The sequence below is a fragment of the Bos mutus genome, chromosome 25 (genome assembly GCF_027580195.1).
Source record: "Bos mutus isolate GX-2022 chromosome 25, NWIPB_WYAK_1.1, whole genome shotgun sequence".
NCBI lineage: Eukaryota > Metazoa > Chordata > Mammalia > Artiodactyla > Bovidae > Bos > Bos mutus.
This window is the reverse complement of record NC_091641.1, coordinates 40,042,389-40,056,252: the sequence shown is the minus strand read 5'-3', so window position 1 is coordinate 40,056,252 and position 13,864 is coordinate 40,042,389. Positions and strand designations below refer to the sequence as shown.

The 13,864-nt window shown below is 66.7% G+C and overlaps 2 protein-coding genes across 2 annotated transcripts; both read left to right on the top strand.

The window, feature by feature from the left end:
* Positions 1-1,074: 1,074 nt before the first annotated feature.
* Positions 1,075-5,452, top strand: TEDC2 (tubulin epsilon and delta complex 2). Its single transcript, XM_070362331.1, has 10 exons — positions 1,075-1,204; positions 1,294-1,392; positions 1,618-1,688; positions 1,786-2,188; positions 2,667-2,720; positions 3,256-3,352; positions 3,516-3,615; positions 3,708-3,818; positions 4,472-4,659; positions 4,896-5,452. The coding sequence occupies exons 1-10, from the start codon at positions 1,179-1,181 to the stop codon at positions 5,055-5,057; spliced, it is 1,311 nt and encodes a 436-aa protein (XP_070218432.1). The 5' UTR covers positions 1,075-1,178; the 3' UTR covers positions 5,058-5,452.
* Positions 5,453-9,801: 4,349 nt separating this feature from the next.
* Positions 9,802-13,824, top strand: NTN3 (netrin 3). Its single transcript, XM_070363009.1, has 6 exons — positions 9,802-11,235; positions 11,307-11,495; positions 11,586-11,735; positions 11,903-11,953; positions 12,089-12,163; positions 12,507-13,824. Exons 1-6 carry the CDS (start codon positions 10,308-10,310, stop codon positions 12,854-12,856), a joined length of 1,743 nt encoding a protein of 580 aa, XP_070219110.1. The 5' UTR covers positions 9,802-10,307; the 3' UTR covers positions 12,857-13,824.
* The last annotated feature ends 40 nt before the right edge of the window (positions 13,825-13,864 follow it).

Sequence of the window (13,864 nt, the reverse complement as noted above, 5' to 3'; positions counted from 1 at the left end):
CCGGCCGGCCTGCATCCGCAGAAGGAGCACGCTCTGGTGGGGACCTAATACCGCCTGACTTGGGGGTGGGGTCTCCCTGTGTCTGCTCCCTTCCCCCCCTTTCTCACTGAGAATCTCATTTCAGGCTCCCCATACTGGGCAAGAAAACAGGCTGCTGCTGATGGATGCTCCCACCCTAACAGCAGTCCCAGGGCTGCTTGGGTCCTGCTCAGCCCTTCCCCCTTTTGCCCCAGCACCCTCAGTTCCCCTCCTTTGAGTCTGTTCTCTGCTGTGGCACCTTCCTATTAGCAACAATGAAATGGACACCCCTCTGTCTTTAAACAAACCCCCTCCCAGGTCTGTCCTCCATCCTGCTCTCCCCTGAGATTTCTTGGCCCCTGTGGGGTTGGCACTCATCCTTTTTTCTTGTTAGATGCAATTACAATGGACCCTGCTGCCAGCATCACTCCTCTCAGCCAGCATTTGTCCCCACCACCCCCATGCCCACGTGTCCCCCGAGGACACTCCCTCCTGGGACAGGCTCCTGTGACACCAGGCTCTGCTGTCCCTCCACTGCTCTGCGCTCCAGCTCCCCCTCAGCTGGTCCCATCCAGGCACGCCTGCCCCGCCAGGGACCAGCCTGCTCAGCCCCACTGGTCCTCGTGCCCATGTCTGGCTCCTGGGCCTCCTCCCCCTCTGCCGAGGTGCCCACTCCCGGATGTCATCACCTCGTCAGCGTGTCCACAAGTGCACACTCCTGCCTTGCCCCTGCTCCCGACAAACACGTCAGCCTCACCTCCAGCCACAGCAGTAAATACCTATGGGTCCCTCCGCGTGCCCGGCCCTGTGCTAGGTGCCCCGGGGTCAGCAAGGTCCCAGGGTCCTGCTTTAGAGGGCCCTTGATGCAAAGACGAAGCCGACCGTTAAGGGACCACAGGAGCCTCCATCTACCGCGTTATCCAAACCACAACTGCGCGTCCTCCCCCAGCTCGCTCCGCTGCCCCCGGGCGGGGATCGGAGCTAGTGTCTGCTCGGACCTCCGGCCAAGGGGCGGGGCTAGAGGCGGGGTCGTCATCGGGGAAGGCGGGGCCTGACGCTGGGCCCGGGATTGGGCAGCCCGGCCGGAAGGGGCGGTCTTCTAGCCCGGAAGCGGCGGGGTCTCCCGGCGGCGGCAGGTCGCGAAGACTTAGACCGCTTGTATGCTGCCTGCGGAGTGCTCGCGCCGGTGGGTCCCGCGCCGCTGGAGTTGCGGGGGCGGGGGCCGCCGCGGCCCGAGGCCGGCCGGGCGCTGAACCTCCGGTGCTTCCTTCCCAGGCTGGTGGCCGAGCTGCGGGACGCCCTGGACTCCTGCGCCGAGCGACAACGGCAGCTGGAGCAGAGCCTGCGAGTCTCCCGGCGGCTGCTGCGGGTCTGGTACGCGACCCCGGGACCACCCGGCTAGGCAGCCTTCGGGCCGTCAGAACCTTGCTTGGAGCCCCGGGCCGGGAGGCTGGGCTCAGCGCTCCCTTCCGAGTTGCGGGCTGCCAGTACCCCTCGCTTTTCCTGAGGGCCTGAGAACCGGGCGCCCGCTCCTAGGCCAGGCGATCATGGGGATCTGTTGGGCTCTGGCCTTGCCACGGCTGTCCTGTGTCCTTGCAGGGAACCAGCCGAGACCCCAGCTCCGGAGCCAACCCCAGGGTCAGAAATTAATAAAGAGGGCCCATCTTCAGGTAAACCTCAGCCCCCCACCTTCTGCAGGTGCTGTCCCCTGCCTGTCTTCTGGCTGGCAGTGATCAGGGGCCTCTACCTGACTCTCCGCTTTCACAGCATGCCCACCCAGCCCCCAAGACCTCAAGGAGCTGGAGCTTCTGACCCAGGCACTGGAGAAGGCAGTACGAGTGCGAAAAGGCCTCTCTAAGGCTGGAGAAGGAGTCAAGGCCCGCAGCCTGAAGTCTGGGTCTGCTTCCACTGCCACCAAAGCCTCTGCCCCACCCAGCACCTCACGTTGCACTGGCAGCCGTGCACCTGAGACAAAACCCCCCAGGGGTGTCCACCACCCCTGGGTGCCCGCAAAGGACCTCCCTGGGCGCAGGCTTCTGTTGGTGGGAGATGGCGCCCATATGGGGCAGGGGGCCGGAGCCAACAAGCCTGAAGCAGGCCTCAGGGACCAGCAGATTGTCCCCCAGGCTGCTTCTCAGGTTCCAGAAGCTTTTACGCTCAAGGATAAGGGGTGAGTTCCCCAGCAGACATTCCCTAGAGGAGCTACTGTCTGCCTGATCAGATCCTGGGCAGCTGTAGAAGGCTAGATTTGGGATGACAGGGAGGGCCCAGCACTGAGTGGGTATGGGCCTGGGGAGCCCCAGGATGTCACCCCATGAATCCCCAGCCTGGAAGTTGGTAGGTGGAACTGTTGGCGGTGACGGTGCCATGTTTGATGTACTGGGGCCTGTCCCTCTCTGCTCCCTGGCTGTTCCTGTGCCCTGTGCACTTATCTACCCAGCCCGGGGGCTCCAGATGCTCTGGAGATGGCCTGGGCTCTGCCCTCCTCTCTGCCAGGTGGACCCCAGCTGGGCTGGCTCCCGTGGTCACTCTGGAAGCCCTCTCTGAGGGCTGGGAGAGCCTCACCCCTCATTGGGCTCTGAGTGGGGAGCGGGGCCTGCAGCCTCCGGAGTGGGACAGAGCTGCCCTGAGCGCCAGCTTCCCAACAGGGCCTTACTGCGGCTGCCAGAGGCCTTCAGGAAGGCGGCTTCCCGGAATGCTAGGTGAGGCTGGTGGGGGTCCGGGACCCCGGGAGGGGAGGGGGAGCCAGGGGAGTGGCGGTGGGGGGCGTGGGGGTGCGGGGTGGGAGAGCAGGGAGGCGGAGGCTTGGCCCGCGGGCCCCTCTGCTTCCTTTCCTGGGAGGTGACACTCTCACATCCAGAGAGTCTGCTGCCCTAGGACTGCTCTCACGGACCCAGCTCAGCCTCTCCACTGTGAGGCCTTGAGCAGGGCGCCAGGTGCCCCCAGGCCCCAGGCTGTGGAAGTGCCGTAGGGGTTAAGCCAGGTGGTGCCAGGTGGTGTTTTCAGGTGTACCCGCTGTGCTGGGTATGGAACCAGCGCCCAGAGCTCTGGGTTCCAGTCAGTGCTGGCTTCTCTCCCCTTTTCCTTGGTCAGCTCTGTCCCCTTTCCATGAGCAGTGTCCCCTCAGTTCCCTGGGCCCCTCCCCTTGGCTTCGCCTACTTCCCAGGGCCCCAGCCCGCTGGCTGGCATCATCACATGTTGCTCTCTGGTTTGCGGGCTGCCCATGTGTGCATCCAGCCTGTGGGCCCAGCTCAGCTCGATGCAGACCAGGGATTCTGTGGATGCTGCTGCTGCCACCGCCAAAACCCAGTTCCTCCAGAAAATGCAGACAGCTGTATCCTTGCGGGGGTGGGATCCTCGCAGAGGTTCTGGCTCTGAACCTGGTTTAGAGTGTGAGGAGGAGCCACTCCAGGAAGGGCCAGAGCCACACTGGGACCCAGCCCTGGGGGAGAGCGGAGGGGCCCGGCCATGGGGGAGTTTCCCTGACCCACTTGCAGGCAGGCCTGCCCAGCTCCATGCTCAGCGCAGCAGAGGTGGGGCGCCTACAGAAGGCCTGCTCCATGCTGAGGCTTCGAATGAGGGAGGAGCTCACGGCAGGTTAGTGGCCCCGAGTCGGGTCTCCGGCGGGACAGGGAGGGCTTCAGGACCCTCATGAACCTGGCCTGTGACCACCTCTGGCTCTCGTGTAGACCCCAAGGACTGGACGCAGGAGTACCGCAGCCTGCTCACCCTGGAGGGGCTGCAGGCCCTGGCAGGGCAGTGTCTGCACAGGCTGCAAGAGCTGCAGGAGCTGCGCTCCGGTGAGGCCTGCCCGCACCACCCCCCCCACCCCAACCCGAGCCGAACTGTGTGCGTGTGTGCCTGCTAAGTTGGGACCTTATGGACTGACTGTAGCCCGCCAGGCTCCTCTGTCCATGGGGTTCTCCAGGCAGGAATACTGGAGTGGGATGGCATTTCCTTCTCCAGGGGTCTTCCCAACCCAGGGATCTTAACGAAGTCTCCGGTGTCTCCTGCATTGCAGGAGGGTTCTTTACCTCTGATCCACTGGGAAAACCTGGTCAGTGTCAAAGTCCTCTAGCGACAGGGCGGTGTGGGGACTTGAACAGCACCCCCAGGGGAGTGGAGGCAGGCAGGCAGGCCCTTCCCATGTCCCCTTGGGGATCCTGAGTGTCCCGTAGTTATGCTGTGGAGCTGCCGGTGCAGCACCCCCGCTCCAGCCCCCTTGCCCACACACAGACCCCAGCAGTCTAAGTAGCTTGCGCATTTATCCACTTAGTGGGAAAGTTTCTTGTGAGAATCAGAGATCCTGGCACACGCTTGGTGTTGCAAGAGAGTTGTTCGTGGACAGCAGGGCTTTACCCAGGAGGCAAGGGGGGACTTTGCACCCCTAGCGGGAGCCTGGAAAAGACAGCCCTGGCCGCTGCCCATGGGGTGGTGTCCCCTGCTCTTGCAGCGGTGGTGGAACAGCCGCAGGGGCCATGGCCTGAGGGGCCCCCCAGGGCCGCCTTGCCCTGTGGAGGAGGCGCAGACCCAGCGTGGAGCCCCCAGCTGCTTCTCTACTCCAGCACCCAGGAGCTGCAGACCCTGGCAGCCCTCAGGCTACGGGTGGCCATGCTGGACCAGCAGGTCCATCTGGAAAAGGTACTTCCAGACTCCGGGGCATGGGTCACTGCGTGTTCAGGAGCACTGGGCCATGGGGAGGACTTGGTTCAGCCTCCAAGATCCACCAGGGAAGGAGGTGGGGAGGGCACGTGTGAGCGTGCTGGAACTTTGAGAGGCGGAGTGGGGACGAGTGTGGCGCCTTGACTCCCGCCCTAGATTGGGTCCCCCCAAATGTTCCAGGCCCCCCTGAGCCTTTGGCCCTCACCAACCTCCAGGTCCTAATGGCTGAGCTGCTCCCCCTGCTGAGCGAGCAGGAGCCCCTGGGGCGCCCCTGGCTGGCGCTGTGCCGGGCTGCACACTGCCTGCTCTGCGAGGGGGGCCAGCGCTTCCTCACCGTCCTGCAAGATGAGCCTGCTGACCGACTGAGCCCTCCCTGAGGCCCAGCCCACCCCAGCCCCCGAGCCCCGCAACAAGGCAGGCTGGCTCTGCCCCCAGCCCGACTGTTGTCAAGACACCCCCACTCAGTAATTAAACGAATTGGCATCAAGGGCATTTTCACTGGTGCAGTGAGTGGGGGGCCCAGAGGGGCCTGTGCCCCCTTGGGAAGCCAGGTTTCCACCCGGCGGGGACTGCCCCTGGCTCTTCCTGGGGAACTTAGGGCCTTCCTCCCATTTGCTGGTCAGGGTTTGGCTTTACTTGGCCTTCCATAGGCTTGGGCAAACAGAGGCTGTGGGGACTTTGCTTAGCTACCTCTGTTTCTTCTTGCTGTACACTTATAAGCCACTTGTGTGACATTAAAACTGCTTTAGAAAGTATGTATTTTTAAATCATACCAAGGTGGGACTTTGTGTTTTTTACTTACCAAGCACATATCAAGTATATTTACCAAGAATGGGCATACCCATTTTGTACTGAAGGAAGGGGGCCGGGCCCCTCGAGGTGGGCTGCCCCGGGGCCTCACTGCTTGCTCTAGCCCTTGTACACCTGAAACCTCTCCCCACAAGTGCCTGGATGCGTCCTGGGTTCACCCAAAGAGCAGAGAGCCAGTGTCCGCGCGGGCGGCCGCTGTCTGCCCACAGCCATCTCTCCTGGCACCCATGTCCACCCCCGCCCCCTCTGCTGTCGCTCTGGCTGCTGTGGGCGCCCCAGACTGAGTCCCCTTCAGGGAACAGGCCCGTCACCCTCCCCTGCTGAAGGAACCACCATTCCTTCCACTTCCACTTTCCACCTTCCACTTTGCTGGAAGGCAGGAAAGTGTAGAGGTCCAGGTCACCACCTCTGGGTTTCCATCGGGACTTGTTTGCTGCTGTGGGCCTTCAGCATGATCCTTGAAGACTCTGTGTCGTCCCCAGCGCCTTTCTGGGCAGTGGTTATCACCACTGGGGTGAAGATGAGTAGGATGGTGTTACAGGCTTCACAGCCCTGGGCCCTGAGGAGGGCTGCCAGGCGGTGGTGTCCCTGTCGTGAGCCTTTAGTGAGCACCTGTGTGAACCAAGCACAAGTCTCAGGGCTGGGCAGTGGCCCCCTGTGTGGACAGCGATGGGCGAGAATAGTAACACTGCTTCTGCCTCAGGAGGCCGGCAACTCCTGGAGAAGGCCAGGTCTCCTGCGAGCCTGCTGAAGCACTGCAGGTGTGGGGCGTGAACTGGGTGATGCTGAAGCAGCCTCCGGGTGGCCCCACCCTGCAGGAGACTATTTGTAAAGGGCCCCACTGTTCAACAGGCCAGAAACCTTGGACATGGAGTCCCAGGCCTTTGGAGCTGCTGGGGACCAGGTAACAGACCAAAGTAGGAAGGGAAAAATCGGAGGCCCTCACTGCACTGAGGGGCCTCTGGGAAGTGAAGCTTGAGGAGAAGGAGCAAGAGAGAGGGGCCTGGGGCACACCGGCCCCCAGAGCTTACTCCCAGGTGCTGGGATCTGGAGGAATCCTGTCTGCAGGGCGAGCTCCACCACCACCGGTTCCGGGCTGCTCTAGAATCGCTTCCATAGCAGCTGGTCTCCACCGCAGTTATTTCATCCACTGCTTCGCTTGTTTACTGTGCACCTTACCTATTGGCAGAAGGCGCTCCCCCTCCGTCTGTAGCGGAGCCCAGATGGTTATTGACTCAGTGACCCACCTCTCCAGGGCCAGCCCTGCGGGCCGCTGTGGGCACCTGAGCCGTCACGGGGAGGGCGGTTCCAGCAGATAACAGGGGGAGCGGTCTTGATGGGTCCCAACACAAGGCCCCCAGAGCCGGGAAGGCAGACCCGCTTCGGGTGAGCGCCCGCCCACCCCATTCCACAACCCCGCCTGGAGGCGGCAGCGAAGACCTCCTGGCCCTGGCGGCCCTGCTGGCGTCACCGCCTCGCCGGCCAATCCGCTCCGAAGTGGCGAGGCGAGTGGGGCTGCAGGGAGTGCCCACACCCACCCGGAGCTCAGCCCCCGCGTAGCAGGCATGAGCGCGGCCGAGCCCCCGCCCGCGGCCGAGGCCCTCGAGCCCCCCCGGGCTCTCCGCGCGCTGCTCTTGGCCACCGGCGGCGCAGGGGGCTCCTGGCCGCGCTGCGTCCTGCCGTTCGGCGCCGTGGCTCTGCTAGCCGGCGCCGCCGCCACGGCCATCACCTTCTCGCTGCGCGGACCTCGCCTGGACCTGGCCCAAGGTTCGGCGCTGGCGGCGCTCGGCGCGGGCCTCGGGCTCCTGGCCGCAGCCTTCCTGTGCTGGCGCGCGCGGCGGCGGCGGCAGAGGGCCGGGCGCGGGGGGCGGCGGGAGCCGGGGGCGCCCTGAGCCTGCGCGCCAAGCCCCCTCCCCTGCGAGGTCACGGCCAGCCGGCGCCTCCTCCCTGCCGACCTCGCCTGGGCCCGGCTGCCGCAGTGCCGCGCGCGTCGCGGAAGCCTTCTCGCCAGACGCCTCCCCAAAGCGTTCCGTTCTGACCGCTCGGGATGCCCGAACTCCGGGGGCTTCGAGCCACTTCCCTTCCCTCCCCCGACTCGGCTCTGCCCCTCTTGCACCCGCCTCCGCCCAGCGCTGCTTTTCAGCGTCTCGCTTGGCGCGCAGAGCGGGCCTGGCTGAGCGCGGGGCTGCGGTCGGCGCGGCCCGCGACGCGCAAGGCGGCGGCAGGCCGGGGACTCGGCGTGGCTACCCACCTCCGGGCGAGGCAGAGTGTGGTGTGTCCCCCTCCCCTGGCTGTCTTTCTTCCCCGCTGATGTGGAAGCCACTCGGGGCAAAATAGGCGCTCAATAAATGTTTGCGCTATAAATGAACAAGTGGTGGCTTGCAAGCGTCTGGCGGGAGAGTAGATAGTGAGCTAAGCCGGGAATATTTGATCAGTTGGCCTTTTAAGGGAAAACCCCAGCCCCCTGAGATCTGCTGGGACCCCAGATGGGTACCCAAAGCCCACAGCTAGCGGCTGTCCCTCTGGGTGAGGGCAGGGGTGGGAGGGCTGCAGCAGGCTTTGGGGCTGCAGGTGGGGGCAGGGCCAGCAGAGAGGTGCACAGCGTGAGAGGCCCCAGTCTGGGGCTGGGACAGATGGCTGAGTCCACAAGGAGCACTGATGCTGGCTGGGGGGCTGTCGGGAAGGCCCTCCCTAGCTCTCCTCACGCCATCTGCCAGCGCTGCCCCAGGGCCAGAAGAGAATGAATACCTCCTGGGAAGAGCCTGGGCTGCCCGCAGCCTCCTCCCTAGGGAGCTAATGTGCAGTGGCTCTCTGGGTGGAGGCCCTTCCTGCTGACCCCGTGAACACTCTTCAGGTCGAGCCCTGGGGACCTCCAGCCACACCAGAGGCCACCAGCTGTTCTGCCCACCCTCCCCCACCTCACCAGGAGGCTGTGCAGCACACAAAGCCTGCAGGGCTGGGTGAGGGGAGCTGCTCCCCACTTTCCTCCTTCCAGGCAGGAGTCCTGAAGTTCAGACAGCCAGGCTTTCCCTGGAGGTTTGTCTCAAGCCCCTGGGAACCACTGTCCTGGGCCTAGGCCTTTCTCCCCACCATGGCCAGCTCTGTGCTTGTAACAGTCCCAGTAGGATCTATCCCCAACCCAAACTCCCACCAGGGACCCCTCATCCCAGATGGGTTTGGGGTGATGATCAAAGAACCTTGAAGAGAATGGTTGGGAAGGCACTCCTTCTGCACCTGACCCATCCCAGAGCAGAACTGCGCGCCCTGCCAGCTCTCTCGTTTGTGCCTGGCTGTTTCTTGTAAGGGGCATGTTCTCTTTATTGGGAAGTTGAGGGACAGACCCCAGTGCCAGTCCCATTGCTCCCCACGCCTGCATTTGAGCTGCTCAGGCCTGGTAAAGGGCCCCACCAGAGAGTGTCAGTCACTGCAGGTGGCCCAGCCCCCTGTCTTCCTGCCGCTCCTTCTCCATGGTGTGTCCTTCAGCATCCGCCTCTGTACGCAGGATTCTGCTTTCTCCATCCTCTTCTGTCCTTGCAGTGTCTCTGGCCCAGCTGAGGGTGGCAGCCCCGCCTCAAAGACACAACCCGGTGGTGTTTTCACTGACAGCTGGCCTGGCCTGGGGTCAGCCTCCCATGTGGAACTTCAGGCCTCGGAGATGCTCCCCGGTGGATGTATTCTGGTGTTCCTGCCCGGTCCGCATGGGGCTGCCCCTTCCTGGGACGCTTTGCCCCCACTCAGGTCTGTTGAGTTCCTATACGGCTCAGGAAATCCCAGCAGCAAAGGGGGAATAGGCATCTGGCTGATGAGGAAATTGAGGCTTGGGCAGGTTGAGGACTCAAAACCACACAACTAGAAACTAGAGCAGCATGGATTCGAAATCAGACCTGGCCCCAATCCTGAATTCTTTCTGCTGGAGCAGACTGCTGCCTCAGGGACACCCCTACAACCACCAGCCCAGCCTGGCTCCCTTTGCCCCGAGTGTGCCCTGTAGGGACCCAGGAGAGCATCCGGGACCCAGTCTTCAGCTCCAGAGCCCGGCTGCCTCAGGGGCCTGAGGGAGGAGGCAGCCAGACCCCCGCCCAGCACGTGGCACAACCCCAGGAGCAGTCAGAGCCTGGCTGCGGGCCGGGGGCCGGCTGGGTGGTCCCCCACGGGCTGCGTGGCGGGGCCACCCGCTCCAGCCCCCTCCCGCCAACACATTCCTGGCTCTGCGGCCCCTCCCCCGGCTCCAGGGCCTCCCAGCCCCCTCCCCCGCTGGCCCGGCCGGCGTCTGAATCTGCTTCTGATTCCGGCTCTGCCGACGCGGCCCCCTCCTCTCCCCTCCCTCCTTCCCGGCCGAGCAGCCCCGCCCCCGGCTGGGCCCAGGCTGGAGCCCGCTGCGCCCCCCACCCCCTCCTGGCACAGCTCGCCCGCCCTCGCTGAAGCCGGGAGGAGGCGGCGGCCGGGGCGCCCCAGGCCCCGCCCGCCCTCGGCCCGTCCCGGGAGGCCGGGAGACCTGCTCGACCCGGCCCTCGGTGGGTGAGTGCGAGCGGCGGGCGGCGGGTGGGGCCTCTGCGGGCGGAGGCGCCGAGGGCGGGGGCGACGCCTGTCAACGCTCCAGGCCCCGCGGGAGGACGCCCGGGCGTCCCCGCTGCTCCGCTCGGCCCGGAGCGTGCCCGCGGCGGCGCCAACCTCTGGGCCCCGGTTGGGGCCGCCCCGGGGGCTCTGGTGGCCCGGCACCCCGGGCCAGCGGGCAGAGCCTCGGACCGGGCTCTCTCTCTCCCGAGGGCAGCGGCGTGGGGCCCCGGCCGGCCGGCTGACCCCCGGCGGCTCCGGCCATGCCCGGCTGGCCCTGGGGGCTGCTGCTGACCGCGGGCACGCTCTCGGCCGCGCTGAGCCCGGGGCCGCTGGCCCCCGCCGACCCCTGCCATGACGACGGGGGCGCGCCCCGCGGCTGCGTGCCGGGCCTGGTGAACGCAGCCTTGGGCCGCGAGGTGCTGGCCTCCAGCACGTGCGGGCGGCCGGCCACGCGGGCCTGCGACGCTTCGGACCCGCGGCGTGCACACCCCGCCGCCCTCCTGACCTCCGCAGGCGGCACCGCCAGCCCGGTATGCTGGCGCTCGGACTCGCTGACGCAGGTGCCCCACAACGTGACCCTCACAGTGCCCCTGGGCAAGGCTTTTGAGCTGGTGTTCGTGAGCCTGCGCTTCTGCTCGGCGCCCCCCACCTCCCTGGCCCTGCTTAAGTCGCAGGACCACGGCCGCAGCTGGACCCCACTCGGCTTCTTCTCCTCCCACTGTGGCCTGGACTACGGCCGCCTGCCTGCGCCTGCCGATGGCCCAGCTGGCCCGGGGCCCGAAGCCCTATGCTTCCCCGCGCCCCAGGCCCAGCCTGACGGTGGTGGCCTGCTGGCCTTCAGCGTGCAGGACGGCAGCCCGCCAGGCCTGGATCTGGACAGCAGCCCGGTGCTCCAAGACTGGGTGACCGCCACGGACATTCAAGTAGTGCTCACAAGGCCTGCCGTGCTGGGAGACACCAGGGGCGCCATGGCCACGGCCCCTTACTCTTACTCAGCCACTGAGCTCCAGGTGGGCGGGCGCTGCAAATGCAATGGGCACGCGTCCAGGTGCCTGCTGGACCCCCAGGGCCACCTGACCTGCGACTGCCGGCACGGCACCGAGGGTCCAGACTGCAGCCGCTGCAAGCCCTTCTACTGCGACAGGCCGTGGCAGCGGGCCACCGCCCGGGAAGCCCACGCCTGCCTTGGTGAGGCCTTGGAGGGTGGCCTGGGGATCTGAGACCGGGCCGGCCTGTCCCTGACCCACCCTTCCTCGCAGCTTGCTCCTGCAATGGCCATGCCCGCCGCTGCCGCTTCAACATGGAGCTATACCGACTGTCTGGCCGCCGCAGCGGCGGTGTCTGCCTCAACTGCCGGCACAATACCGCCGGCCGGCATTGCCACTACTGCCGGGAGGGCTTCTACCGAGACCCCGGCCGTGCCCTGAGTGACCGCCGCGCCTGCAGGGGTGAGCCTTCAGCCAGCCACCTGCACGCCTCACCCTCCCAGGTTTCCCCAACCCCAGATGGGCTTCTGACTGTCCCACTTCTGTCCTCAGCCTGTGACTGTCACCCTGTTGGTGCTGCTGGCAAAACCTGCAACCAGACCACCGGCCAGTGTCCCTGCAAGGATGGCGTCACTGGCCTCACCTGCAACCGCTGTGCCCCTGGCTTCCAGCAGAGCCGCTCTCCGGTGGCACCTTGCGTTAGTGAGTGACGGTGCCCTGCTTGGACCACCTTTGCAGAGGTCACCCCAGCTCCGAGCTGCTGCCTACCTGGGCCCCGCAGATCCCCGGCTCCCCTCAACTGTCTCCTGAGCCCTGCAGATCCCCCTGACCCCCTTAAAATGCAGCCCATCATCCTATCCTCCCCACAGAGACCCCTGTCCCTGGACCCACTGAGGAGAGCAGTCCTGTGGCGCCCCAGGGTGAGCAGAGGTCCCAGAGGGGCATGTCCTTGGGGGGAGGGGGCGGTGGTTTCCCAGAGGGCCTGAGGAGAGGGTGGGAGGAGGGGGGAAGGAGATGGGGATCTGTGCCAACCTCCTCTTGCTCCCTCCTCCCAGACTGCGACTTGCACTGCAAACCCGCTCGTGGCAGCTACCGCATCAGCCTGAAGAAGTTCTGCAGGAAGGACTACGGTAGGCTGCGCTCTGGCCTCCCACCCTCAGGCTTCCTGCCCGACCCCCGCCCCTTCTCACCTTGCCCTCCCTACTCTCCCTCTGGAGGTCCTGCCCCTCGCTGGACCCTAAGGCCATTCCCCCGGTCCCTCAGCTCCTCCGCGCTCGCCGGCCCCGCCCTTGCCAGCCCCCGGGGCCTCTCGGTGCTCCCGCTGCGGCATGTCCTCTTTGTGTTCCTCCTCCGCGCCCCCCACCCGCACGCGCACCCACACCCGCACCCCGGCTGGCGCTCTGTGCGCCTCGGCTCCCGCCCCCTCCGGGCCCCGCCCCGCCTGACCCCGCCCCTCTCGCCTCCCCCCCGCAGCGGTGCAGGTGGCGGTGGGCGCGCGCGGCGAGGCGCGTGGCTCCTGGACGCGCTTCCCGGTGGCCGTGCTCGCCGTGTTCCGGAGCGGCGAGGAGCGCGCCCGGCGCGGGAGCAGCGCGCTGTGGGTGCCGGCGCGGGACGCCGCCTGCGGGTGCCCCCGCCTACTGCCGGGCCGCCGCTACCTGCTGCTGGGGGGCGGGCCGGGGGCCGCGGTCGGGGGCCCCGGGGGCCGGGGGCCGGGGCTCAGCGCCGCCCGCGGGAGCCTCGTGTTGCCCTGGCGGGATGCGTGGACGAGACGCCTTCGGAGGCTGCAGCGGCGCGAGCGGCGGGGGCGCTGTGGGGCTGCCTGAGCCTGCGGGCCGGGCGGGGGCCGGGCGGGCGCTCCCCACTCATCAAGGCTCACCTTCGTCCAGTGCATCTGCCTGATGAGAAGTCTTTGATCGCGTCGCGCGCGCCGCCCCTCTGGGCCCCCGCCCCGCGCCTCCCCCGGTGCCTCGAGCGCCTGCCCAGGAAGGGTGAGCGACGCAGCGACACCCCCACCCCAACACGGAGGGATGTGGTAGCCCCAAAGAGCGGTTTCGAGCCCCCTTTGGGCAGTTGTCATCCAAAGGACCCCATGCCCCCCCACCTTCGGGCTATCTACCTCCTCCAAGGGGGCACCACGATGCCCCCAGAGGGCTGTGAACACCCTGCAAACACCTCAGGGGCCTCGGTGACACACACCCCCAGCCCCGCGTGTCGTGGTCCCTCAGCGTTCCTGCGTTCCTGAGGTACTGACACCGCCTCCCAAAGTTATGAACCCCCTTCTGATGCCAGGACCCATAGAGCTCTGATAGCACCCAAGGACCGCCGAGACGCCACCTCCTCGGACTCTGATTTCCGGGAGAGCGCCCGGACACCCCGAGAGGCGGTGCGGCCGCCAGAGATGCGCTGGGCGAGGCGGGCTGCCCGTCCTCGTCAGGACCGGAGGGGGGCGCCATGACTCCTCCCCCGGCGGCAGGGGCGGCGGCGGCCTCGGGCTCCCGTCACGCCTGCCGGCGGGGCGTCCGCGTCCCTGTCCGCGGTGACTGTGTTCGGCCTCTTTTCTGGCCCGTTGTGTCCGTGTCTCTTGTCTCCGTCCGGCTGTCTCTCTCGACCCGGGTCTCCGGGCTCCTCCCCTCAGGGCTCGCACGGAGGCTCCCCCCGGCAGCCCGGACGTCGTGCCCACAAACGGGCGTGCATTCCTAGGCCGGCCCGGCGAGACCTCTACCCCGGCGGGCACCACCGCCGCCCCGGACTCCCGATACCCGCTGCCTTGTCGGCGCCTGGGCCCGGCGGACACCCACCCACCCCCGCGCGCGCGCGCGCGCCCCCTCGCC

What these genes read in the sequence shown, in the direction of transcription:
- TEDC2 (XM_070362331.1), top strand. Translation starts at nt 1,179, where the DNA reads ATGCTGCCTGCGGAGTGCTCGCGCCG. An exon ending in CCTGCGGAGTGCTCGCGCCG is followed by an intron (nt 1,205 to 1,293) that starts GTGGGTCCCGCG and finishes CTTCCTTCCCAG; the next exon opens with GCTGGTGGCCGAGCTGCGGG. An exon ending in GCTGCAGGAGCTGCGCTCCG is followed by an intron (nt 3,819 to 4,471) that starts GTGAGGCCTGCC and finishes CTGCTCTTGCAG; the next exon opens with CGGTGGTGGAACAGCCGCAG.
- NTN3 (XM_070363009.1), top strand. Translation starts at nt 10,308, where the DNA reads ATGCCCGGCTGGCCCTGGGGGCTGCTGCTGACCGCGGGCACGCTCTCG. An exon ending in TCCGGTGGCACCTTGCGTTA is followed by an intron (nt 11,736 to 11,902) that starts GTGAGTGACGGT and finishes TCCTCCCCACAG; the next exon opens with AGACCCCTGTCCCTGGACCC. An exon ending in GTTCTGCAGGAAGGACTACG is followed by an intron (nt 12,164 to 12,506) that starts GTAGGCTGCGCT and finishes TCCCCCCCGCAG; the next exon opens with CGGTGCAGGTGGCGGTGGGC.